The sequence below is a fragment of the Symphalangus syndactylus genome, chromosome 13 (genome assembly GCF_028878055.3).
Source record: "Symphalangus syndactylus isolate Jambi chromosome 13, NHGRI_mSymSyn1-v2.1_pri, whole genome shotgun sequence".
Lineage (NCBI taxonomy): Eukaryota > Metazoa > Chordata > Mammalia > Primates > Hylobatidae > Symphalangus > Symphalangus syndactylus.
The window spans coordinates 59,821,816-59,849,216 of record NC_072435.2 but is presented as its reverse complement, the minus strand read 5'-3'; the positions used below and the strand labels follow the sequence as shown (position 1 = coordinate 59,849,216).

Sequence of the window (27,401 nt, the reverse complement as noted above, 5' to 3'; positions counted from 1 at the left end):
AATTTCAACATGAGTTTTGGGTGGGACATTCAACTCATAGCATTTGTGGACTCTCAATTCTCTTCCCACTGATCTATGTCTCCATCCTTGTGTTTTTCCTCCTGGTTTTGTTTTCAACAGGGTCTCTGTCACCCAGGCTGCAATACAGTGGTGCAGTCTCATGGCTGACTGCAGCCTCAAACTCCTGGGCTCAAGTGATCCTCCCAGCTCACCCTCCCAAGTGGCTGGGACTACAGATGTGTGCCACATGCCCAGCTAGATCATCTCTAGATTAGTCATAATACCTAATACAATGTAAATGCTATCCAAATAGTTGTATATTAACACTTGTATTTTTAAAATTGTTGTGTATTTTAAACACTTTCCATCCAGGGTTCATTGATTAATGGATGCAGAGCCCATGGATACAGAGGGCCAACTGTATCATAAAGACAACACCTTAAAATGTGAAATATATGTGCAAACAGGGAAAGCAGAGAAAAAGATGGGGTACGTCATATTAGAAAGGACAGATTCCTTTAGACATTTAAGTATCTTAATTCCTCCAAAAAGGCTAAAAGATACAGTGATGCAGTGCCATTTAAGGAGTTTTTTCTTTAAGGTTTCAAAATCAAGCTCAAATGCTGTGTATTATTGACATTCACCATTATTCAAGAAAACCTTTAATAATATTCTTTATATTATAATGTGATGAAAGAATAGCCATTTTTCTCATACCCGTCCCATTCTCTCTCTGTAACAGCAGTGGGAGGAGTGACAGAGCTCGCAGGTTAACAGACACGCAGGTGTTGGCATCTAATGCACTGAACTGTGGAAGTTATGGGGAGTTGTTTTCTCTTCTTAAACATAAAATTAGCCGGACATGGTGACTCATACCTGTAATGGTAGCACTTGAGCAGGCCATGGAGAATCACTTCACCCCAGGAGTTTGAGACTAATCTGGGCAATATACGGAGACCCCATCCCCCACCCTTTTTTTTTTTTAATTAGCACAGCATAGTGGTGCGTGCCTGTAGTCCCAGCTACTTGGGAGGCTGAGGTGGGAGGACTGCTTGAGCCCAGTAGGCAGAGGAGATTGCAGTGAGCCAAGATCCTGCCACGGTATTCTGGCCTGGGCAATAGAGCAAGACTGGGAAAAAAAAAAAAGATATTATCAAAAATTTAATATTTAGTGCACGTTTCCCATGGAATATGCAGGAGAGGAAAACTGACATTCCAAAATCAGCCTGAAAAAGACCAATTACATGAAGCCTGTGCATGTATGTTTAAGAAAAAAGTTTTCTAAGCTCATTCTGCAAAATGTTAGAAATATGAAGACAGAGATCATATAGTGCAGCGGTCCCCAATCTTTTTGGTACCAGGGACCTGTTTCATGGAAGACAATTTTTCCACAGATGGTTTGTGGGGGTAGAGGAATGGGGATGGAATGTTTTCAGGATGAAACTGTTCCACCTCAGATCATCAGGCATTACATTCTCATAAGAAGCACACAACCTAGATTCCTCACACACACAGTTCCCAATAGGGTTCGCGCTCTTATGAGAATCTAATGCCACCACTGATCTGGCAGGAGGTGGAGCTCAGGTGGCAATGCTGGCTCACCCGCCACTCACCTCCTGCCATGCAGCTGGGGGGAGCTGGGGACCCTGATATAGTGTGTATACCATGTTAAAATAATTAAAAGATTTGGATTCTGCTGTCCTTTTAAATTTTAATAAAATAGATTAATTTCATATTACAGAGAGCAAGTCCATCCATTCATCCGTGATAAAATTTTAGAAATGTTTTCTATAAAATGTTTAGTATTTGATTGGAAATGAATCCAGTACAACATTACTTCCACAGATACAGCATTCCCATCCTCACTCCCATTCCTATTTTGAGAAATTTTAAAAATACAGAAAAGTACAAAAAATAAGACAAGATATCCCTATACCACAATCCAGAATCAATCAGTATCTTCTTATATTTACTTGAAGTCTTTTGAAAGAGAAGTGGATGTTTATATAAAAAGCTCAAGTCCCCTTTAACCAATACCCATCCCACCTCCCACACTCATTACTTTCCCTTCTCCACTCTTCACAGGTGACCACTATCAAGAGTTTGGTCTGTATCCTTCCAATCCATTTCAAAAACATGTACATACATACATGCATCCATTACCAATAGATAGTACTGAGTTTTGTGAGGAAACTTTTAATTCAAATTTACAAAAAATCATTGTACTACCTGTATCATTCTGCAACTTGACCCCCCTCAACAATTTTGGGATCTTTCTGTTAATACATGTGGATTTCATTTGTTGCATTTTACAGATATATAGTATTACATAAGAATTTCCCATATTGTTCGTGATGGGCTTTCTCAGTTGTTCCTAATTTTTGGCTACTACAAATCAAGCCACAGTAAATATCCTAGTGTGTATTTCCTGAGCATTCATACTCACAAGCAGAACTGCTAAGTATTTCTCAAGTTGTTCCAAGGAATGTTTCCCTATTCCCAAGGTCATATGCATTTTAGTATATAGCTTTTCCATATTTCTGTTTTTAATCTCTGGATTCACTTTTGTGGAGGTAGAACAAACTACCTCCACTTAAAAAAAATAGTTCCATTATTTCCTCACTTCCGGATGCCACCTGCATCATATTCCAAATTCTAATAAATGCATAGGTCTTTTTTTGAATTCTCTTCTGCTCTGTTGAATCAATACCACAAGAGTCTTAATATTAGTTGTAGATGACCATGTCATCTATTTTTGTCTGTTCCTTTCCAATATTTACAACTTATTTTTCTTGTTACTGGCGAAGATCTCCAGATCTACGGTGGTAGCAATAAAAAACAGGCCTCCATTTTCTGTTCCCATTTTTAGTGAAAATGTGCCTAAACTTTCACCATTATCTCTGCTGCAGGTTTCTCTGCTGGACATAGGCTTTTAATCGGATATATGTCTCTCTCTTCAGTACAAATTTTCTGGTGTCCCTTAAGTTTTTAGTACTTGTTAAAGTTAACCTCATTCGTGGTGCTTTGCTTCAGAAGGATTATTTCTGGGGCATGATGAGGCGCAAATCTCTAATGAAAGCTTTCCCGCTTTCAAGGCGTTCATGGGGTTTTTAGTGAGTATGAATTTTCTGGTGTCTAATGTGGTGTGACTTCTGGCTGAAAGCTTTCCCACATTCACTGCACTGATAAGGCTTCTTACCTGTGTGTATTCTCAAATGCAGAGCAAGGGTTGAGAACTGAGAGAAAGCTTTCCCACATTCATTACAACCATAGGGCTTCTCCCCTGTATGGCTTCTCACATGCACAGTGAGAGATGAGCTCTGAGAGAAGGCTTTCCCACAAACATTGCATTCGTAAGGTTTATCACCTGAATGAATCCTCACATGTACAATAAGTGATGTTCGCTGAGAGAAGGCTTTTCCACATTCGTTACATTCATAGGGTTTCTCTCCAGTGTGAATGTTCTGATGTTTTATGAGGTACTTCTTCTGGCCAAAGGCTGTTCCACATTCACTACATTTAAAAGGCTTCTCTCCAATATGGATTTTCTCATGCTCAGTAAGGTTGGATTTGCCACTGAAGGTTTTTCCACACTCCTTACATACAAAGGGCTTCTCTCCTGTGTGAGTTCTCTGGTGTCTGATGAGGTTTGACTTCTGAATGAAAGCTTTCCCGCAATCTTTACACTCAAAAGGTTTTTCTCCAGTGTGAATTTTCTGGTGCGTAAGGAGGTTTTCCTTCTGGCTAAAGGATTTTCCACATTCATTACATTCGAAAAGCTTCTCACCCGTATGGGTGTTCTGATGTTTAATGACATACTGCTTTTGGCTAAAGGCTTTTCCACACTCGTTACATTCAAAAGGTTTCTCTCTCGTGTGAAAATGCTCATGCTCAGTGAGGTTTGACTTGTGGCTGAAGACTTTCCCACATACCTTACAGGCAAAGGGGTTTTCCCCACTGTAAATTCTCTGCTGGCTGAGGTGTGACATCTGAATGGAAGCTTTCCCACATTCACAAGGTTTCTCTCCAGTAAAAATTTCTTGATGAGTGAGGATTTACTTTTGGCTGAAGATATTTCCACATCTCTTACATTTATAAGGCTTCTCTGTGTATGATCTCCCAAATACGGAGTAAGGGATAAGGTTCGAGAGGAAGTGTTATCATACTCAGTACATTCAATGCTTTCTCTCCAGAAAAATTTTCTAATATTCAATGAAGTATTGCCACCTTCACTGGTTTCTCTCCAGCATGAATTTTCTGCTTCTCAAATGAGATTGTCATCTAGCTAAGGGCTTGTCAATACTCCTTAGAAGCACGGGGTTTCTCTTCAGCATGACTTCCACGTTCGACGAAATGCAACATATGAATAACAGTTCCCCCACATTCAGTAAATTCATAGGGTTTCTCTCCAGTATGAACACTCTGGTAACAGATGAGGTACAAACGTTTTAAACCAAAGGCATTTACACTTAAAGGGGGTTAATACCATAAGGAGTAAGCTGTGGTAGAGAAGCTCCCAACTAAGTCCCTTGATGATTCTTTCCTACACAACCTCCCTCATGATTTCAGTCCAGGTTGTGTTTCAAACTCAAAACTTCAAAAAGGTGTGGCCTTAAAACAAATAAGATCTGAGAACAGAGGAAGTATTTTTTGTTATATTCAATGCTTTTTCTCAGTCTTTCCTGGAGATGGATCAACGTGCCTCCCAAGTCCTGGTGCCTCTCTATCTGTGCATCATCTTCTCAGGCTTCTTCTAAAATGGAGTACAAAGAACCACAGCACAAAGGAGTTAATTCATAAAGTGCCCAGAACCATGGCTGCCATATGGTAAGCCCTTCATCTTACCATTATATTACCATCACTTTTATTTGTTAATTTTCCCATTACTAGCAATAAAATTTTTTGAAATTAACTCTGGTAGCCCATCTCCCAATATGAAAATAATCTATATTATTAATGCTTCCAACTAAATTATGAGAAGGGAACCCTACTTGAGGTGATCTAGGTAGAAAATTAACATTCATGGGTCCACAAAGCTGAGAGTACTCTTGAAAAATCATCTTTCCATTTCAGAATTTAGCAAGTTGTATAACAAATAATGAAGAATTGCCAAATAGAAGAAAAAGATAACTACATAAAAATTAGAAAGTCTACCTGGGATGCTAAGGAAGAAAAATAATGTTCATATTTCTTTCTTCTTTTTTTTTTTTTTGGAGACAGAATTTCACTCCTTACCAAGGCTGGAGTGCAGTGGTGTGATCTCAGCTCACTGCAACCTCCACCTCCTGGGTTCAAGCAATTCTCCTGCCTCAGCCTCCTGAGTAACTGGGATTACAGCTGTGCGCCACCACACCTGGTTAAACAATGCTCATCTTTCTAAGAAAAGGAATAGATCAACCAACAAGTGCTTCCTCCCAAAACCCCATTAAAATGATAAGAAAGGGGAAAATGGTACAAATTCCCTTATTCAAAAGGAATAAAGGATGGTGGCTGAAAAAAAAGTGTAAGGAACAGTTGAACACGCACTGTTCAGTCATGAGAACAAAGGACTGGCCACACCTTCATATGAAATGGAAGTTTATCCCCTGCAGAATTTTAATTAGAGCTCAGGGGCATTCAGCAAATGAGATGACAGGAATAAGCTGCTACACGGAAATCAGAGATTAAACCCACATATATGTTAAGACCTGCAGCACCATTCTGCAGCTGAAGACAAAAGATGCTGGCTGGCCAGGCACAGTGGCTCACGCCTGTAATCCCAACACTTTGGGAGGCCGAGGTGGGCGGATCACGAGGTCAGGAGATCGAGACCATCCTGGCTAACACAGTGAAACCCCATCTCTACTAAAAATACAAAAAATTAGGCGGGTATGGTGGCAGGCGCCTGCAGTCCCAGCTACTCGGGAGGCTAAGCCAGGAGAATGGCGGGAACCTGGGAGGCGAAGCTTGCAGTGAGCAGAGATCATGCCACTGCAACTCCAGCCTGGGTGACAGAGCGAGACTCCGTCTCCAAAAAAAAAAAAAAAAAAATGCTGGCAACCAGGTATATATACCTACAGGCAGGATACGAGAGGATCCTTCTCTGGAGAAACTGAAAGGCCCACAATAAACTTCATTAGCAGCCTGGCCAACATGGCAAACCCCAATCTGTACTAAAAATACAATAAATTAGCCTGGTGTGGTGGTGCACACCTGTAGTCCCAGCTGTTTGGGAGGCTGAGGCATGAGAATCGCATGAACCTGGAAGGCAGAGGTTGCAGTGACCTGAGATCGTGCCACTGTACTCCAACTCCAGCCTGGGTGACACAGAGAGACTGTCGCAAAAACAAAAGCAACCAACCAAACAAACAAAACCTCATTAAGATGCTCCTCCACTTGTATTCATATTTCATTGGCTAAAACAAAGGACTTGGCCATGGCTGAGTTCACTGGAGTCAGACAATATAATCCTTCTGCAAGACAGAGACCAATGGTTCACTAAGCATTTCCCTTTTCAGCCACTGAAGGATACAAGCACCCAGGCACAAAAGAGCTTATGATCACCTTTTAGTGAGCTGTTAACAAATATTCCACTAACCCCACTAACATGAAAGACATCAAAATCAAGAGCAAAAAGATATGAGGAAATAAAGGCAAGGCCCAGCAAACAACACTAAAACCAATCAGGAATAGGTAGAAGATATTTTGTGAAAGACTATCAGAGTTTTTGTAAGCAAGAAATGGAAAGAAAAGTTCCCTTAGAAATTAAGATTGTCACAGAGGGAGGGAAAAAAAGATAAGAGCATATCCATATTCATCAATAACAAGTCACCTTGTTCCAGAAGGCATGGCTTGCCTCGCCCCAGCAAACTCAGGCATGGCTGGGGTGCTCACTTGGCAGATAAAATAGGATCATAAATGACAAGTGTCAATTCAAGGTAGAAGTTTCAATGGCAAATTCAGAGGATACACCAAGGAAACATAAAAGCTGAGTAAAAGAAGTTCCAAAAAAAGAAAACTCATTAGAGGAAATATTCAAAGAATAAAAAAACTGCCTCTACTCTAAGTCAAAGGGCCCACTTGAGTAAGAATAAGACCCATACCTAGACACATTACCGTGACATTTCAACACAGAAAATACGGAGGTTATAAATGTTTTCAGAAAGAAAGAACAAGGCTGGACACAGTGGCTCACACCTGTAATCCCAACACTTTGGGAGGCCAAGGTGGGAAAACCACTTGAGCCCAGGAATTCAAGACCAGGCTGGACAGTATAGTGAGACCCTATCTCTACAGAAAAAAAAAAAAAAAAAAAAAAAAAAGTAAAGCATTTCTGAGACCAAAAAGTCTGAGAAGAGCTGCTCAAAATATTCATTCAACAAATACTTGTCTCCTTACCATGTGCATGGTACAGTTCTAGGCTCTAGGGATAAATAGCATTGAACAAAATTGACAATATCCCCTGCTCTCATCAAGTTCACATTCTAGTGGACATGATGTAAGAATAGAGATGGTTTGTTAAAAAGTACTCCGGGCACAGTAGCTCATGCCTGTAATCCCAACACTTTGGGAGACCAAGGCAGGAAGACCACTTGCGGTCAGGAGTTCGAGACCAGCCTGGCCAACATGGTGAAACCCTGTCTCTACTAAAAATAGAAAAATTAGCCAGGGCTGGGTGCAGTGGGTCACACCTGTAATGAAGACCAACACTTTGGGAGGCTGAGGTGGGCAGATCACCTGAGGTAAGGAGTTCAAGACCAGCCTGGCCAACATGGTGAAATCCTGTCTTTACTAAAAATACCAAAAAAATAAAAAAAAATAAAAAATAAATAAATAAATAAATTAGCTGGGCATGGTGGTAGGTGCCTGTAATTCCAGCTACAGGTAATTCCAGCTGAGGCAGGAGAACTGCTTGAACCCGGGAGGCGGAGGTTGCAGTGAGCTGAGATCACACCAATGCACTCCAGCCTGGGTGACAAAGTGAGACTCCATCTCAAAAAAAAAAAAAAAAAAAAAAAAAAAAGTTTTAAGTGCTATGGAAAAAAAAACGGAAGCAGTAGTTTTAATTTCAGATAGGATGAAATCTGACAAGGTAAGAATCACGTTAAGACATGAAGAAAATTAAGACAATGATCCTTACAGGTACATGGAGGAAGAGCTTTCTTTCTTTCTTTTTTCTCTTTGAGACAGAATTCCACTCTTGTTGCCCAGGCTGCAGTGCAGGGGCACCATCTCAGCTTACTGCAACCTCCACCACCCAGGTTCAAGCGATTCTCCTGCCTCAGCTACTCTCCCAAGTAGCTGGAATTACAGGCACATGGCATTACACCCAGCTACTTTTTTCAGTAGAGATGGGGTTTCACAATGTTGGTCAGGCTAGTCTCGAACTCCTGACCTCAGGTGATCCGCCTGCCTCAGCCTCCCAAAGTGCTGGGATTACAGGCACGAGCCACCGTACCCGGCCTGGAGGAAGAGCTTTCTAAGTAGAAATTAAACAAGTTCACAGACCCGGAAGAAGATCCTGCCGAGCTTCAGTGACAGCCATACTTATCAAACATGATGTCCTTCATGTCTTTCTTTGGCTTGGCCTGACCCCCTCCTACTTTATTTTTTTTAGAGACAGGGTCTCACTTTTGCCCACGCTGGAGCACAGTGGCACAGTCATAGCTCAGTAGAGCCTCAAATTCCTGGGCTCAAAGTGATCCTTCTCCCTAGGTTCCTGAGTAGCTAGGACGACAGGCATAGGCCACCATCCCCCGCTACTTTTAAAAACTTTTTGTAGAGGGCCGGGGGCAGTGGCTCACGCCTGTAATCCCGGCACTTTGGGAGGCCGAGGTGGGCGGATCACGAGGTCAGGAGATCGAGACCACGGTGAAACCCCGTCTCTACTAAAAATACAAAAAATTAGCCGGGCATAGTGGCGGGCGCCTGTAGTCCCAGCTACTCGGAGAGGCTGAGGCAGGAGAATGGCGTGAACCCGGGAGGCGGAGCTTGCAGTGAGCCGAAATTGCGCCACTGCACTCCAGCCTAGACAACAGAGCGAGACTCCGTCCCAAAAAAAAAAAAAAAACAAAGAAAAAAAAAAAAACAACTTTTTTTAGAGATGGGGTTCTCATTATATGGCCCAGGCTAGTCTCCAACTCCTGGCCTCAAGCAATCTTACCTCCCCGTCTACCTAAATGCTGGGATTCCAGGTATGAGCTGATGTACCTGGTCACTATCTTTTAACCTTTTTGGAATCTATACATCTTCCTGGAAGTGGCTCCTAGAATGTGCTTTTTTTTTTTTTTTTTTTTTTTGGAGACAGAGTCTTGCTCTATACCTTAGGCTGGAATGCATGGCACCATCTTAGCTCACTGTAACCTCCACCTCTGAGGATCAAGCAATTCTCCTGCCTCAGTCTCCCAAGTAGCTGGGATTACAGGCCCATGCCACCACGGCCAGCTAATTTTTGTATTTTTAGTAGAGATGGGGTTTCGCCATGTTGGGTAGGCTGGTCTTGAACTCCTCACCTCAGATGATCTGCCTGCCTTGGCCTCCCAAAGTGCTGGGATTACAAGTGTGAGCCCCCACACCTGGCCAGAAAGAAAAGTTCAGATTTTTAAGAGACAGCAACCAGATGCAAAGCTTGAACCCTGACTACATTGTGGAATTTAAAAAAACTATGGAAGGCATTCTGGGGACAATTGGAAAAATGCGAACATAGACTGCGTAGTCTATAATATTAGGACAACATGGTTAATATTCTAATGTGTGAAATGGTATTTTGTTATACGGGGGAGCTTTTTTTTTTTTTTTTTTTGAGACAGTCTTGCTGTCGCCCAGGCTGTGTGGGGAAAAGAAAGAGAGATCAGACTGTTACTGTGTCTGTGTAGAAAGAAGTAGACATAAGACACTCCACTTTGTTCTGTACTAAGAAAAATTCTTAGGCCGGGCGCGGTGGCTCACGCTTGTAATCCCAGCACTTTGGGAGGCCGAGGCGGGTGGATCACGAGGTCAGGAGATCGAGACCACAGTGAAACCCCGTCTCTACCAAAAATACAAAAAATTAGCCGGGCGTGGTGGCGGGCGCCTGTAGTCCCAGCTACTCAGAGAGGCTGAGGCAGGAGAATGGCGTGAACCCGGGAGGTGGAGCTTGCAGTGAGCCGAGATTGCGCCACTGCACTCCAGCCTGGGCGACAGAGCAAGACTCCGTCTCAAAAAAAAAAAAAAGAAAAAAAAAAAAAAAAGAAAAATTCTTCTGCCTTGAGATGCTGTTAGTCTGTAACCCTACCCCCAACCCTGTGCTCACTGAAACGTGCTGTGGCAACTCAGGGTTAAATGGATCAAGGGCTGTGCAGGATGTGCTTTGTTAAACAAATGCTTGAAGGTAGCATGCTTGTTAAGAGTCATCACCACTCCCTAATCTCAAGTACCCAGAGACACAACACACTACAGAATGCCACAGGGACCTCTGCCTAGGAAAGCCAGGTATTGTCCAAGGTTTCTCCCCATGTGATAGTCTGAAACATGGCCCCGTGGGAAGGGAAAGACCTGACCGTCCCGTCCCCCAGCCTGACACCCGTAAAGGGTCTGTGCTGAGGAGGATTAGTAAAAAAGGAAGGCCTCTTTGCAGTTGAGATAAGAGGAAGGCATCTGTCTCCTGCCCTTCCCTGGGCAATGGAATGTCTCCGTGTAAAGCCCGATTGTATATTCCATCTACTGAGATAGGGGAAAACCGCCTTAGGGCTAGAGGTGGGACATGCTGGCAGCAATACTGCTCTGTAAGGCATTGAGATGTTTATGTATATGCACATCAAAAGCACAGCACTTTTTTCTTTTTTTTTCTTTTTTTTTTTTTTTCCGAGACAGAGTCTTGCTCCATCCCCCAGGCTGGAGTGCAGTGGCCTGATCTCGGCTCACTGCAAACTCCGCCTCCCGGGTTCACGCCATTCTCCTGCCTCAGCCTCCCGAGTAGCTGGGACTACAGGCGCCCGCCAACACGTCCGGCTAATTTTTTGTATTTTTAGTAGAGACGGGGTTTCACCGTGTTAGCCAGGATGGTCTCGATCTCCTGACCTCGTGATCCGCCCGCCTCGGCCTCCCAAAGCGCTGGGATTACAGGCTTGAGTCACCGTTTACCTTGTTTATGATAGAGACATTTGTTCACGTTTTCCTGCTGATCTTCTCTCCACTATTACCCTACTGTCCTGCCACATCCCCCTCTCCGAGAAACGCCCGATAATGATCAATAAATACCAAGGGAACTCAAGAGGCCGGTGCAGGTCCTCCCTATGCTGAACGCCAGTCCCCTGGGCGCATTTTTCTTTCTCTATACTTTGTCTCTGTGTCTCTCTTTTCCAAGTCTGTCCTTCCACCTGACAAGAAACGCCCACAGATGTGGAGGGGCAACCCACTCCTTCAGGCTGGTGTGCAGTGGCGTGATCTCAACTCACTGCAACCTCGGCCTCCTGGCTTCAAGTGATTCTCCCGCCTCAACCTCCCAAGTAGCTGGGATTACAGGCATGTGTCACCAGGCCTGACTAATTTTTGTATTTTTAGTAGAGACAGGGTTTCACTATGTTGGCCAGGCTGATCTCGAACTTCTGACATCTGGTGATCTGCCTGCGTCCGCCTCCCAAAGTGCTGGCATTACAGGCGTGAGCCACCACGCCCGGCCGGGAGCTGCTTTTTTTGGTAGAAAATACATATTTAATTTTTTAGAAGTAAAACATCATGATGCCTCAGCACACAAAACACACACATGGATACGGACATACAAAAGCGTGGCAAAATATTAATTGCTGAATCCACGTGGTGGGTACATAAGAGATTGTTTTACTATTCCTTCAGCATTTGTTATATTTAAAAAATGTTCATATGAAAAAATAATTGAATGGCTGGGCATGGTGACTCACACCTGTAATCCCAGCACTTTGGGGCCAAGAGTTTAAGACAAGCCTGGCCAACATGGTGAAACCTCATCTCTACTAAAAATACAAAAAATTAGCTGGATGTGGTGGCACGCTCCTATAATCCCAGCTACTCAAGAGGCTGTGACAGGAGAATCACTTGAACCCGGGAGGTGGAGGTTGTAGTGAGCCCAGATCGCGCCACTGCACTCCAGCCTGGGTGACAGAGGGAGACTACGTCTCGAAAAAAAAGAAAAAAGAACTGATTAGTATTTCCACACAAAAATTTCATAGATTATTTAACAGCAACTCATGTGTTCTCAAACTACTGATCAGAAAAATAAAACATGGACCTTCCTTTTAACAGGATTATAATGCAGACTATAGACGGCAAAATCTAAAACTATGTTTAAGGTATCATTTACTGAGAACTTGTAAGTTCCTCTGGAAAATATGAAGTAATGGACAAGCAGAGGGAAGATGAAAAAAGGCAGAAGTAAACATTTTAATGAAAACTGAATTCAAGTTTATGTAAGTAGTACCTACATAAGTAGAATATTTCATAATCAAAGGCCAATTCAAAAATTTTATAAAGAGAAATATGTTCATATTTGTAGTCACATAATTTGTATGTTTTTTTTTTTTTTTTTTTTGAGATGGAGTCTCGCTCTGTTGCCCAGGCTGGAGTGCAGTCTCAGCTCATTGCAACCTCCGCCTCCCAGGTTCAACCGATTCTCCTGCCTCAGCCTCCCGAGTAGCTGGGACGATAGGCGTGCACCACCACGCCCAGCTAGTTTTTGTATTTTTAATAGAAATGGGGTTTTACCATGTTGGCCAGGCCAGTCTCAAACTCTTGACCTCAGGTGATCTGCCTGCCTCGGCCTCCCAAAGTGTTGGAATTACAGGAGTGAACCACCGAGCCTGGCCTTTTTTTTTTTTCTTTTTAAATAAAAAAGATACGGGGTCTTGACATGTTGCCCAGGCTGGTCTAGAACTCCTAGGCTCAAGAGATCTGCCGCCTTGGCTACAGATGTGAGCCACCGTGCCTGGCCCTTTGTTCTCTATTAGCTTAGGGCCGGGCACGGTGGCTCACGTTTGTAATCCCAGCACTTTGGGAGGCCGAGGCGGGCGGATCATGAGGTCAGGAGATCGAGACCACGGTGAAACCCCGTCTCTACTAAAAATACAAAAAATTAGCCGGGCGTGGTGGCGGGCGCCTATAGTCCCAGCTACTCGGGAGGCTGAGGCAGGAGAATGGCGTGAACCCGGGAGGCGGAGCTTGCAGTGAGCCGAGATTGCGCCACTGCACTCCAGCATGGGCGACAGAGCTTAGTGTGTCTTTTTAAGGCTTGACTGATCCTATTACAAAGACCATGGGAAAAGAAATAATACAGAAATAACATAAAACTGGTCTGAGGTAATCTCTGCATCTGAAAATAATAGGATGAAAATTTTAATTTGGGTAGCATTCTGACACAATGAGAATGAAATTAGACAGCTGTCTGTCCCATAAACAGGTAAAGCTGTGTAAGGCAAGACAGAAATTCTGGAGACGCCAAAATAAGAATTGATATTATAGTTAATTCTAACTTAAGAATGAGTCTGGGTGTAGTGGCTCCCACCTGTAATCCTAGCACTTTGAGAGGCTGAGGCAGGCAGATCACTTGAGGTCAGGAGTTTGAGACCAGCCTGGCCAACATGATGAAAACTGGTTACCAAAAAAATACAAAAATTAGCCGGGTGTGGTGGTGGGCGCCTGTAGTCCCAGCTACTCAGGAGGCTGAGGCAGGAGAATCACTTGAACCCGGGAGGCAGAGGCTGCGGTGAGCCACGATGGCACCACTGCACTCCAACCTGGACAACAGAGTGAAACTATGTCTCAAAAAAAAGAAGAAATATTTATTCTTCTAAAATTGTAGACAACATCTCTATCAACCTCTTTTTCTTCTTTTTTTTTTTTTGAGATAAGAGTTTCGCTCTCGTTGCCCATGCAGGAGTGCAATGGTGCAATCTCGGGTCACTGCAACCTCTGCCTCCCGGATTCAAGCAATTCTCTGGCCTCAGCGTCCCGAGTAGCCGGGATTACAGGTGTGTGCCACCATGACCAGGTAACTTTTGTATTTTTAGTAGAGACAGGGTTTTTCCACGTTGGTCAGGCTGGTCTCGAACTCTCAGCCTCAAGCGATCTACCCGCCTCAACCTCCCAAAGTGCTGGGATTACAGGTGTAAGCCATCGCGCCTGGCTCTCTACTTTTTATCTGTTAAAGAGAAAAAAATGTTAAGAGTAGGAAGTAGTTATAATTCTAATGTCATATGAGAAAGGATCTGAGTAGGCAGCTGCCATTACTCTTCTAAGAAAGAGCCCTTTTTTACCTATTTATTTATTTTTAAAAACAGAGATAGGTTATTGGCCGGGCACGGTGGCTCATGCCTGTAATCCTAGCACTTTGGGAGGCCGAGGTGGGTGGATCATGAGGTCAGGAGCTGGAGACCAGCCTGGCCAACATGGTGAAACCCCGTCTCTACTAAAAAAATACAAAAATTAGCTGGGCACGGGAGGCTGAGGCAGGAGAATTGCTTGAACCCAGGAGGCAGAGTCTGCAGTGAGCCGAGATCGTGCCACTGCACTCCAGCCTGGGGGACAGAGCGAGACTCTGTCTCAAAAAAATAATAATAATAAATAAAATAATAATAATAATAATAATAATAATAATAAAACAGAGTTCTTGCTCTGTTGCCCATGCGGGAATGCAGTGATTCAACCATAGCTCACTGCAGCCTTGCACCTCTGGGCTCAAGCGATCCTCCTGCCTCAGCCTTCAGGTAGCTGGGACTACAGATGTGTGCCACCACACCAGGCTAATTAAATAATTTTTCGTAGCGACAGGGTCTTGCTATGTTGCCTAGGCTGGTCTCAAGCAATCCTCTGACTTTGGCCTCCCAAAGTGCTGCGAATACAGGCGTGAGCCACTAAGCACGGCCAAGAAGAGCCCTTATGTACGGTGCTCTCCACAACCATAGGACAGCTTCAAGGGCCTCATCACAGCTCCTTGCATGCAATCATGGAATCCAGGAATGTTAACGCTGGTTGAAAGAAACTTGACGGACCCACTGACATCTCTGAATGGTAGGGAATGTAGGGCTTAGCAAGAGACACCACCCTCGAATAAAGCAGCCTGTTAGTACAGCAGGACAGATGAGGGCACAATTTTCTTTTTTTTTTCCTACAGATTTCCTATCTCATTAAATGATAATCCACTTTCTTCCAGTTTTTCAAATCAAAACCTTGGACTCTTTTCTTACCCCACATAAAATCTGTAAGCTATTCCTTTAAACTATTTTAAAAATCAGGCCAGGCATGGTGGCTAACACCTGTAATCCCAGCACTTTGGGAGGCCGAGGCAGGTGGATCACAAGGTCAGGAGATCGGGACCATCCTGCCCAACATGGTGAAAACTCATCTCTACTAAAAATACAAAAATTAGCCAGGCATGGTTGCATGCACCTATAGTCCCAGCTACTCAGGAGGCTGAGGCAGGAGAATCGCTTAAACCTGGGAGGTGGGATTGCAGTGAGCCTAGATCACGCCATTGTACTCCAGCCTGGGCAACAGAGAGTGACTCAGTCACATACACAAAAAAAATCTGATTACCTATCACTAAACTACCATCACTTTCTCACCCAGATTTCAGAGACAGATTTTTTCACCTAGAAATTTTTGAGACAGATCAGGAGTTTTCTTTTGGACTTGTTGCTTATGACATGTCTGTTGATCACATGAATGAGTAGTCAAGTAGACAGTTGGATATAGAAGTCAGGAATTTAGGGAGATAGAAAATTGTGCCCTCTTGAACTTTAAAATTTGTTTTGTTTTTTTTTTTTAAAGGCCTCCAATTAACCTTCTAGCCTTGGCCCCCTACATAGTTTATTTTCTATGCAACAGACCTGATTATTCCTTCCAAAATGTAATTCTGATCTTATCATTCCTCTGCTCAAAGCCCTCTGATAGGCTGGGAGCGGTGGCTCACGCCTGTAATCCCAATACTTTGGGAGGCCAAGGCAGGTGCATCACTTGAGGCCAGGAGTTCGAGACCAGCCTGGCCAACATGGTGAAACCTCGTCTCTACTAAAAATACAAAAATTAGCCGGGTGTGGTGGCAGGCGCCTGTAATCCCAGCTACTTGGGAGGCTGAGGCAGGAGAATCACTTGAACCTGGAAGGTGGAGGCTGCAGTGAGCCGAGACCACACCACTGTACTCCAGCCTGGGTGACAGAGCAAGACTCAGTCTCAAAAAAAGGAAAAGGAAAAGGAAAAGGAAGGAAGGCTGGCCCTCTGTTGGGTCTCCCAAATCACTCAGAATCAATGCTGAAACCCGTGATTTGACCTGTTACCTAACCACTGCTACTCTTATTCCCCTTTGCCCTCTCTCTTCCAGCCCATGGCCCTGATCACTGTTCTCTGAACAGGACAGCAAGCTTCTCCTGCCTTAGGGCTTTTAACACTTTTGTTCCTTCTGGCTAGTGATCTTCCACCCAATACTGCATGCCCACTCTCACACTCTTCAGATCTTTTTTCAAATGGCATTCAGTGAGACCTTTCTCCACCAAGCTGATTTAAAATTACAACCCCAACTAGCCCTCTCTATGCCAGTCTTCCTTACTTTATTCTTTTCCATAGCACTTATCACTATCTGATAGTATATATTTCTTAAGTATTTACTCATTGTCTGTCTCCCCATTACAACATAGTCCCTAGGAGGAAGAAATTTTTGACAGTTTTGATAGCTGACATTTCCCTAGCATCAGAAATAATACCTAATACATATCATGCAATAAATACTTGTAGGATGTGAATATATCAGCTTGGTAGAAACGTAAATGGGTTTACTTCTTTTGAGAGCAGTGTGCTCATCTCAATTAAATTTATAAACATAATTTTGACCCTCCATTCCACTTAAAAAGTAAATGCTATGTAGTTGTATCTGCATATTTCTGCAAAGCAATATAAACAAGTATACATACTTGTGTCTTCAATAGCAGAAGCCTGAAAACAACCTAAATGCCCATTAGTAGGAGACAGGTTAAAAAAATTATGTGTTAGCCAGGCGCAGTGGCTCAAACCTGTAATCCCAGCACTTTGAGAGGCCGAGACAGGCAGATCACTTGGGGACAGGAGTTGGAGACCAGCCTAGCCAACAAGGCAAAACCCCATCTCTACAAAAAATACAAAAATTAGCCAGGTGTGTTGGCACATGCCTGTAATCCCAGCTACTCGGGAGCCTCAGGCGCAAGAATCACTTGACCCCAGGAGGCGGAGGTTGCAGTAAGCCAAGACTGTGCCACTGCACTGCCACCTGGGTGACAGAGCAAAACTGTCTCAAAAAAATGAAAACAAATAAATAAATAACAAATTATGTGTTGACAGAGAATTCTAAGAAAAAAACTTATGTACATAATAGAATATATACTATACCACCATTTATATGAAAAGGAAAAAGTAAGGCTTATATGTATACATATTTGCAGCACAGATATAATATACTGGCTTATTCCTAGGTTACCTCAAGAAGGATATACGTGACACGCTTAAACATGACCACAACTTCGCAAAAAAACTGCAGGACTAACAGTCAGAGTTAAGAGATTTTTTCGGGAGTCTGAGGCAGGAGGATCACTTCAGGCCAGGAAGCGGAGGCCACAGTGAGCTGTAATTGTGCCATACATATAGACCCCCACACATAAAAGTATCAGAGGGAAAAACTGATTTCTAGGTCAACAACTTATGACAGAGGTACATGGGGGCAGAAGAAAGGGAGGCAGAAGAGTCCATGGATCTACGATGGCAGAGGTGAATGAGAAGACAACGGGAAGTGTGAGAACAGGTGTAAAATATAATTCTGAGGCATTCAGCCACCAGAAAGGATGAGAGAAGGTAGTAACAAAAAGGAACCTAAATATCAGACAATATGTAAGGTTTTACAAAGTATAAAGGACAATGTGTGAGTACAGGTAAAGGGATGTGGATGAAGAAGAACAGCCACCACAGTGGCAGCACAGACGAAGCAGGAAAGCTGACGTCAGAACACCTTGAGCGCGGTGGCTCAAGCCTGTAATCCCAGCGCTTTGGGAGGCCGAGGTGGGCAGATCATGAGGTCAGCAGATCGAGACCATCCTGGCTAACACGGTGAAACCCCGTCTCTACTAAAAATACAAAAAATTAGCCGGGCGTGTTGGCGGGCGCCTGTAGTCCCAGCTACTCAGGAGGCCGAGGCAGGAGAATGGCGTGAACCTGGGAGGCGGAGCTTGCAGTGAGACGAGATCGCGCCACTGCACTCCAGCCTGGGGGACAGAGCAAGACTGGGGGACAGTCTCAAAAAAAACTGTGGCCTGCCTGTCATTTACTCACCTGCACAGATCCTTCCCACTTCTTTCTCCACCATACAGTTTGTCTTCTTGCTTCAACAGAGGATCATATAACCTGTTATTGGGGAAATGACACAGTATTATAATGTTAATGCTGGGGCCAAAGTACCATCCTAGAACTCAGGCTGAGCCCTGGGGTCTCCTGGCCTTCTGAAGAATGAGGGTGCAATTTCCAAAGATGCACAGAACAAAGTAATGACCTTCTGCCTTAGTGACTAAAGCACATACAATCGTGTGGGCAAAGGGACTAGGGCCATTAGAATCCTAAACTTCAAAGCCATGCTTATTAAACCATTTAAAGTCTACGCACATCCAGAAATGGGATAAAGGGAGAATTAACTTTCAGAATTTTACTTACACAGGAGAGCTGTTCGCACCTTGTATGAGTGATTGCTGTTTTTCTCTAGCACCACACTCCCAGGCAGGGTCCTGAGAGGATTTTAACTACGGCCCTTATTCGTGGATGAATTCAACACCCATGTCTGACTTTAACATGTTCCCATCAGAACTAAAGCACATGGGCACAATGTGTAGGAAGTTGTTCTGACAGTACTCAAGAATAAAAACTCAAACATTTTCCTGGAGTCTTACTATTTACCTTCTTTGCATTATACTGAGTGAAATTCTTTCTTTCTTTCTTTTTTTTTTTTTTGAGACAAAGTTTTGCTCCTGTTGCCCAGGCTGGAGTGCAATGGTGCAATCTCAGCTCACTGCAACCTCCGCCTCCTGGGTTCAAGCAATTCTCCTGCCTCAGCCTCCTGAGTAGCTGGGATTACAGGTGTGTACCACCACACCTGGCTAATTTTGTATTTTTAGTGGAGACAGGGTTTCACCATGTTGGCCAAGCTGGTCTTGAACCCCGACCTCAGGTGATCCGCCCACCTCGGCCTCCCAAAGTGCTGGGATTACAGGTGTGAGCCACCACGCCCAGCCAAAAAAAATTTTTTTTGAGACAGAGTTTCACTCTTGTTGCCCAGGCTGGAGCGCAGTGGCGTGATCTCGGCTCACTGCAACCTCCACCTCCCAGGTCCAAGCGATTCTCCTGTCTCAGCCTCCCGAGCAGCTGGGACTACAGGCATGTGCCACCATGCCCCGCTAATTTTGTATTTTCAGTAGAGACGGGGTTTCTTTGTGTTAGTCAGGCTCAACTCCCGAACTCCCGACCGCAAGTGATCCACCTGCCTCGGCCTCCCAAAGGGCTGGGATTACAGGTGTGAGCCACTGCACATGGCCCAAAATAATTTTTTTAATCAATAGCAGACATTATTAGGATGACTGACCAAATTTGAATATGGACTTTGGATTAAATAATACTAATGTATCAATGTTAAACTTCTCGATTTTGATCACTGTACTGTAGTTATGAAAAAGAATGTTTTTGTTCTTGGAAAATGCATGCTGAAGTATTTATAGATAAAGGAAGCATGTCCACAACTAGTTTCAAATGGTTCAGGAAAAAAAAATCATACACATTTAGAGAAAGAAGGAAAAATAAAACAACCAAAATGTAAATGATTGGTGAAACTGGGTAAAGGATATATGGGACTTCTCTGTACTATTCCAACTCTTTTTTTTTTTTTTGAGATAGAGTCTCACTCTGTCACCCAGGCTGGAGTGCAGTGGCACCATCTTGGCTCACTGCAAGCTCTGCCTCCCGGGTTCACGCCATTCTCCTGCCTCAGCCTCCCGAGTAGCTGGGACCACAGGCGCACGCCCGGCTAATTTTTTGTATTTTTAGTAAAGACGGGATTTCACCATGTTAGCCAGGATGGTCTCAATCTCCTGACCTCGTGATCCACCCGCCTCGGCCTCCCAAAGTGCTGGGATTACAGGCGTGAGCCACCACACCTGGCCCCAACTCTTCTATAAAGCTGTAATCATATAAAAAAGCATAATCATAAAAAATTTAAGTTTCTATCACATATATACCCCCATCCACTATGTATGTTGAAAAAGCTTGATCACCAATTCCTAATGGGGTGTGTCAGAGATATAAGGCTTAGAGCATGATTTAAACTGAAACATACATGACAGAAACACGAGAAGGTGAGCTGGCTGGAAGCAACTTGCAGGAGGGAGATCAAGTTTGAGATTCTATACATTCAGAGTGTAGGTTTCTGAACACATGCAGGCAGAGAGATCCATTAGGCAGTTGGATATACAGATCAGGAGCTCAGAATAGGGCTAGAACAGAAATGGGAACTTGCCAGTTGTCAGACTATTACTGCTGCTGAATACACAGGGAGAATGTTACCGTGGGCTGGACGCAGTGGCTCATGCCAGTAATCCCAGCACTTTGGGAAGCTGAGGTGGGCAGGATCACTTGAGCTCAGAAGTTCAAGACCAGCCTAGGCAACATGGCAAGACCCCGTCTCTGCAAAAAATCCAAATCCAAAAATTAGCAGGGTGTGGGTGGTACACGTCTGTAGTCCCAGCTATTTGGGAGCCTGAAACAGGAGGACTGCTTAAGTCTGGGAGGTGGACATTGCAGTGAGCTGTGATCATGCCACTGCCCTCCAGCCTGGGTGACAAAGCAAGACCCTGTCACAAAAAAAAAAAAAAAAAAAAAAAAAAAAAAAAAAAAAAGAATCACAAAGCAGGGGCAGGGCTTGATGGCTCATGTCTGTAATCTCAGCACTTTGAGACACTGAGGTGGGTAGACTGCTTGAGCCCAGGAGTTCAAGACCAGCCTGCACAAAAAAGTGAGACCTTATCACTAAAAAAAAAAAAAAATACAAAAAACTAGCCAGGTGTGGTGGTTATGTACCTGTAGTCCCATCTACTTGACAGGCTGAGACAAAAGGACTGCTTGAGCCTGGGAGGTTGAGGTTGCAGTGAGCCAAAAAAAAAAAAAAAGTAAGAATCACAAAGCAAATGAAAACTGAAACATAACAAACTTAAGACACAAAACTTTTAAGAAGCAAGCAAAGCTATAAATAGACCACAAAAGATAAACAGAGGAAATGAATAAAGAAACAGTCACCCAAAAGAAGGGAATCGACAGAAAACAGAAGAATAGGAATAGACATCATATTTTTGTCCCATTTGATTTTTTGTTTAAGGATTCAATAACGAAATTTTGAGGGATTTTTGTTTCCTCAATCAACAGATTTTCCCTGGTTGTTGCACCTGGGCTATTAGCAGTGTCCTCAGTCTTTCTGCTCACACTCCCACTGACCCAGGCAGCATGGGTAATCTATATTTATATAATCATAATCTATATCTGACCACAAAAGCCAGTATCTTATCTAATGTAAAAACACTGAAAAGCAAATCATCATCATAAAAGTAACAGAAAAACACTGAAGGCATTTCTATTAGATTCTAAACAAACAAGGACGTCCACTGCCTCAATTATATAATCTAATTACAAATAACTAAGTAAGGAAAGCAGGGAATAATATTAGTATGTAGAAATCAACAGCTTCATATATACCAACAATGACTCCATTCATAGCAACATAAAACAAAACATCCAGAAATAAACTTAGTAAGACGGGTCTAAACCTGTATGAAAAAAATTTTAAAACACCCAGAGGACCCAAAAAGAAATCAGAATACATATTACGTACATAAAAAGGAATATTTAATGTCATAAAAATGTCCCTATTCCCAAGTTATTTTGTAAATTTAATGCAATCCCAATAAAAATAACAAACTAGTTCTACCTTTTCCCCCTCTGGAACTAGACAAGCTAATTCTAAAATTTACAAAGAAAAATAAACAAGCAAGAATAGCCAGGAAACACTGAAAAGGACGAGCAATTAAGAGACTAGCTATACCACAAAGTAAAACACAATGATAAAGCCTCAATAGTAAAAAGACCAGGGCCCTGGTTGTTACACCTGGGCTATAGCAGTGTCCTCAGTCTTTCTGCTCACACCCAGAAACAGAACAAATAACTGTTGAGAATTTAGTATATAATCAAAGTGGCATCCTAAAAATAGTAAACATAAGACCTTTTTTTATGTGTGTGAGATGGAGTTTGGCTCTTGTTGCCCAGGCTGGAGTACAGTGGCACAATCTCAGCTCACCGCAACCTCCACCCTCCCAGGTTCGAGCGATTCTTCTGTCTCAGCCTCCGAGTAGCTGAGATTCAGGCATGTGCCACCACGCCCAGCTAATTTTTTGTATTTTTAGTAGAGACAGGGTTTCTCCACATTGGCCAGGCTGGTCTCGAACTCTTGACCTCAAGTGATAACCCACCTTGGCCTTGCAAAGTGCTGGGATTACAGGCATGAGCCACCGTGCCCAGCCAGGTAAGACCTTTTAATAAATGATGTCAAAGAACTCGGTAGCCAATTGGAAAAAGGTAAAGCTGGATGCATATCTGATAGCATACACCAGGATAAAATCTAAATGGATTATAAATTAAAATAAAAACAAAACCTTATAAAAACTATTACTCTGACTTGGGAAGCCAAGGTAGCAGGATCACTTGGGCCCAGGAGTTTGAGACCAGCCTAGGCAACACAGGGAGATCTTATCTCTACAATTTTTTTTTTAAATTAGCGAGGATATGAAGGCTGCAGTCAGCTGTGATCACACCACTGCACTCCAGCCTGGGTGACAGATCAAGATCCAACTCTAAAACAATCAAACAACAAAAAACTGTAACTTTATAAGAATTTGAAAATATCGGTGAAACTTAAGAGTGGAAAAGGCTTTCAGACTATAACCATAAAAGACTGATGGATCGGCCATGCGCGGTGGCTCACGCCTGTAATCCCAGCACTTTGGAGGGCCGAGGCGGGCAGATCTTGAGGTCAGGAGATCGAGACCATCCTGGCTAACATGGTGAAATCCCATCTCTACTAAAAATACAAAAAAATTAGCCCGGCGTGGTGGCACGAGCCTGTGGTCCCAGCTACTCGGGAGGCTGAGGCAGGAGAATGGCGTGAATCCGGGAGGCGGAGCTTGCAGTGAGCCGAAATCGCACCACTGTACTCCAGCCTGGGGGACAGAGCGAGACTCCGTCTCAAAAAGAAAAAAATGTAACTAGATTTTTTTTTTTTTTTTTTTTTTTGAGACGGAGTCTCACTCTGTTGCCCAGGATGAAGTGCAGTGGTACGATCTTGTGCACCACAATGCCTGGCTAAATTTTTTGTATTTTTAGTAGAGACGGGGTTTCACCATGTTGACCGGGCTAGTCTCAAACTCCTGATCTCAAGTGATCCACCCGCCTCAGCCTCCCAAAGTGCTGGGATTACAGGCGTGAGCCACCACGCCCAGCCAAAAGTTTTAAAAATAAAAAGAAAACCATAGCAGCATGGTGGTGCACTGCCTGTAGTCCCTGCTACTTGGGAGGCTGAGAATTGCTTGGGCCCAGGGGTTCAAGGCCAGCCTGTGCAACACAGTGAGACTTCGCCTCTAAAAAATACATAAATAAAAAGCTCCTTGGTGTGGTGCGGGGATGCCTCTGTGCTCACCAACCACAGGGGGCTCATTCTAAGCACGGCTATGTAAAAAAAACTATTATTACTAAATTAAAACAAAACCTCTTCATTCTGCAAGATTAAAAAAAAGAAGAAGAAACAACCACTGTGAACAATGTCCAAATGCAAATGAAAACTTAAAAAAAAAAAAAAACCCCACCACTCATTTCATATAGGGCTAACCTTTCTAATTTATAAACAGCTCCTCTAAGGAAAAGACACTCCATAGAAAAACGGTGAAAAGGATATGAATAGACAGTTCCTACATTAGTATATATGGGCCTTTAAACATATTAAAAAAATTCTCATTCATAAGAAGGGATGTAAATGAAACCTACACTGAAGTTCCGGTTGTCTCTTATGCCCCTAGCGAAATATCAAATATTCAACACTACACTCATGGTGAGCTTGAGGGGAAGATGCTCTCACACATGGCTCGTGGGAATGTAAATATTTACCCACTGGGCAGCGCCATTTGTATTAATAGCAGTCTAGTTTAGAGCTACTCCTGTGTCAGTATAAAATGGCTCACATAAAAAAAAATTCATTACAGCATTGTTAGCAACAGCAGAACACTGGAAACAATCCAAATGCTCAACAACGGGATTAACTGAATCAACCATGGTGCAACAATGACATCTTATTTATACAGCAGCTAAAAAAAAAAATTTTCTTTAAAGATTATGATTAAGAAGGAACACCTTGGCTGGGTGCAGTGGCTCACACTTGTAATCCCAACACTTCGGGAAGCCAAGAGAGGAGGACTGCTTGAGCTCAGGAGTTCGAGACCAGCCTGGGAAACACAGTGAGACCTCATCTCTATAAAAAGTAAAAAAGCCAAGTGTGGTGGAGTGTGCCTATGGTCCCAGCTACACAGGAGGCTGAGGCAGGAGGATCACTTCAGCCCAGGAGTTGGAGGCTGCAGTATGCCATGTTAACACCATTGCACAACAGCTTGGGTGACAAAGCGAGACTATTTCAAAAAAAAAAAAAAAAAAGAAAAGAAAAAAGGAAGGGCTATCTCTGGGACATATTGTTATTAAAGAAAGTGAGATATAGGGAGGTGCATATGGTATGCTATCTTTTATGTAAGGAGCGGGGAATAGGAGCGAAGAGAAATATATACTAGTGACAGAACAAAAAAACAAAAAACCCACTTGAAGGATAAACAAGAAGCAAACAAAAAAAACAAGACATGTTTACATAAGACAAAGAAGAATGTGACTGGGGGAAGGGAGCAGAATGAGATATCTCTGTGAGATAGATCTTTGTTGAATCACAGAAATGCATTACTTACTTCAATAGTAATCAAATTCATTTTTTAAAAAGCAGTCCCTTGGCCAGGCACAGTGGCTCACGCCTGTAATCCCAGTACTTTGGGAGGCCGAGGTGGGCGGATCACGAGGTCAGGAGATTGAGACCATCCTGGCTAACATGGTGAAACCCTGTCTCTACTGAAAATACAAAAACTTAGCCGGGTGTGGTGGCTGACACCTGTAGTCCCAGCTACTCGGGAGGCTGAGGCAGGAGAATGGCATGAACCCAGCAGGCGGAGCTGGCAGTGAGCCGAGATCCCACCACTGCACTCCAGTCTGGGCGACAGAATACAGAATGAGACGCGGTCTCAAAAAAAAAAAAAAAGCAGTCCCTTAACCTGAAAACAACAAATAAACCCAACTGTATGTTAATTTAGTAACATAATTCCTCAGAAAAACAATTTCAAATGACTTTAGAACAGAGTTCTTTGACTACATACATCTTTAGTGACATGCATTTTAAAAGCTGGGCTCAGTGGCTCATGCCTGAAATCCCAGCACTTTGAGAGGCCAAGGCGGGTAGGAAATCAGGAGTTCGAGACCAGCCTGGCCAACATGGTGAAACCCTGTCTCTACCAAAAATACAAAAATTAGCTAGGCGTCATGGCGGGCACCTGTAATCCCAGCTACTCGGGAGGCTGAGGCAGGAGAATCGCTTGAACCGGGGAGGCAGATGTTGCAAGTGAGCCAAGATCACACCACTGCACTCTGCCCTGGGCGAAAGAGTAAGACAACATCTCAAAAAAAAAAAAAAGATGCACTTTAAGAACAAAAATAGCTGCATACATTAAAGAAAGAATTTTTTAACATGATACAGTATGTTTATGGTTACTACTAATATCAGCATTGTTACTGAAACCATTTTCTTTATATTGCAGGATAAAGCAAAGAAAATAAGTACTTATAACTTGTTTCAAATTTTTTACTATCAAATACAACTAGAAGGCCAGGCACCGTGGCTCACGCCTGTAATCCCAGCACTTTGGGAGGCCAAGGTGGGCGGATCACCTGAGGTTAGGAGATCAAGACCATCCTGGCTAACACAGTGAAACCCCATCTCTACTAAAAATACAAAAACTTAGCTGGGTGTGGTGGCATGCACCTGTAGTCCCAGCTACTCAGGAGGCTGAGGCAAGAGAATCGCTTGAACCCAGGAGGCAGAGGTTACAGTGAGCTGAGATCGTGCCACTGCACTCCAGCCTGGGCGACAGAGCAAGACTCTGTCTCAAAAATAAAATAAAAGAACTAGGAGCTAAGAAATTAGGTAAAAATACTATACCATTTAAAGTGAATTAGAAAGACAAATATGGACTCATGATTTTTAAAAATACATTAAAAATGTATTTTTTAAATGCTCTGCAATTTAAAATGGCCTTAAAACAATGTTACCCCTGGGCAATGAGTACACCCTCGATCTTGTCTCTAATACCATTCTCCAATAAAAGGAACCAGAGCTCCTTGGAGAAATGGCCAATTCCAAGTCTGGGAGGAAGATACAAGTAAGTCTGCAGTGCAGGAAAATCTTCCAAGATAAATGATGTCAGTCAAAATGAGACAAGAATGACCTGAAGGGGTGTCCACTGGCATCAAAAAGTGCAGCTGATTCTAGAACATGCTAAATATACACAACTTTAGGATGATGTTTAAGAAAGAAAATGCCAGGGGGGAAAAAAGATACAATTTGATGTAACAATGAAATAAATGTAAAAGGAATAAAAAGACAAGAGAAATTAAGACTATACTGCCAGGGATCATTTCTAGTTTGTTCCTAGAAGTTTCTCTTAACGTATAGACTACTACATTTTTACACAAAACAAACAAACAACAACAACAAAAAACCCAGAAAATCATCACTTTACAATACCCGTAGAAATTTACTCATCCAGCCAAGAATTACGTATTGGTTTTAAAACCATCCACTAAATGACTGATGGAGAATGAACCAAAGTAAACATTTTGGTCAAAGGGAAGTAACAATCACCAGCCATCTGGTATATCTCTCCTAATGGTATGCAATTTGAAGTATGTAAGATCACCTCTGATGTATTCTAGCCAAAAATCAATCACAATTAGAATTAAAAAAAAAATCATCAGAGATTCTGAATTAGAACGATGCAAAAGTAATCATAGAAATCAAAGAACAAATCTCCCAAAGGAGCGGGTAGTGACGACTCTCTAAAGATAAATATAACTCAAACACAGAAATCTAACTTCCAGCCTGGGCAACATAGTAAGAGTCCATCTCTACAAAAAAATGTTTAAAAATTAGCAGGTCGTGGTGGCACACACCTGTAGTCCCAGCCACTGGGTGGGTGGGGCTGAGGTGGGAGGATCTCTTGAGCCCAGGAGGTGGAGGC

General features: G+C 43.1%; 1 protein-coding gene across 50 annotated transcripts in view; it reads right to left on the bottom strand.

Moving 5' to 3' along the window:
- Positions 1-1,691: 1,691 nt before the first annotated feature.
- ZNF146 (zinc finger protein 146) overlaps positions 1,692-27,401 on the bottom strand; it is a 30,470-nt gene continuing 4,760 nt past the window's right edge. For 8 of the 50 annotated variants that reach the window (XM_055239720.2, XM_055239714.2, XM_055239719.2 and 5 more), the window contains 2 exons: positions 18,277-18,348; positions 1,692-4,753 (listed from right to left, as the gene is read on the bottom strand). In XM_055239720.2, coding sequence (XP_055095695.1) covers positions 3,111-3,989 — 879 coding nt within the window. In that variant the 5' untranslated portion in view covers positions 3,990-4,753; positions 18,277-18,348 and the 3' untranslated portion in view covers positions 1,692-3,110. Of the gene's footprint in view, positions 4,754-9,491; positions 9,555-18,276; positions 18,349-20,500; positions 20,668-25,658; positions 25,782-27,401 lie in introns of all 50 variants that reach the window. The other 42 variants (XM_055239722.2, XM_063614179.1, XM_063614180.1 and 39 more) reach the window with 13 other exon arrangements.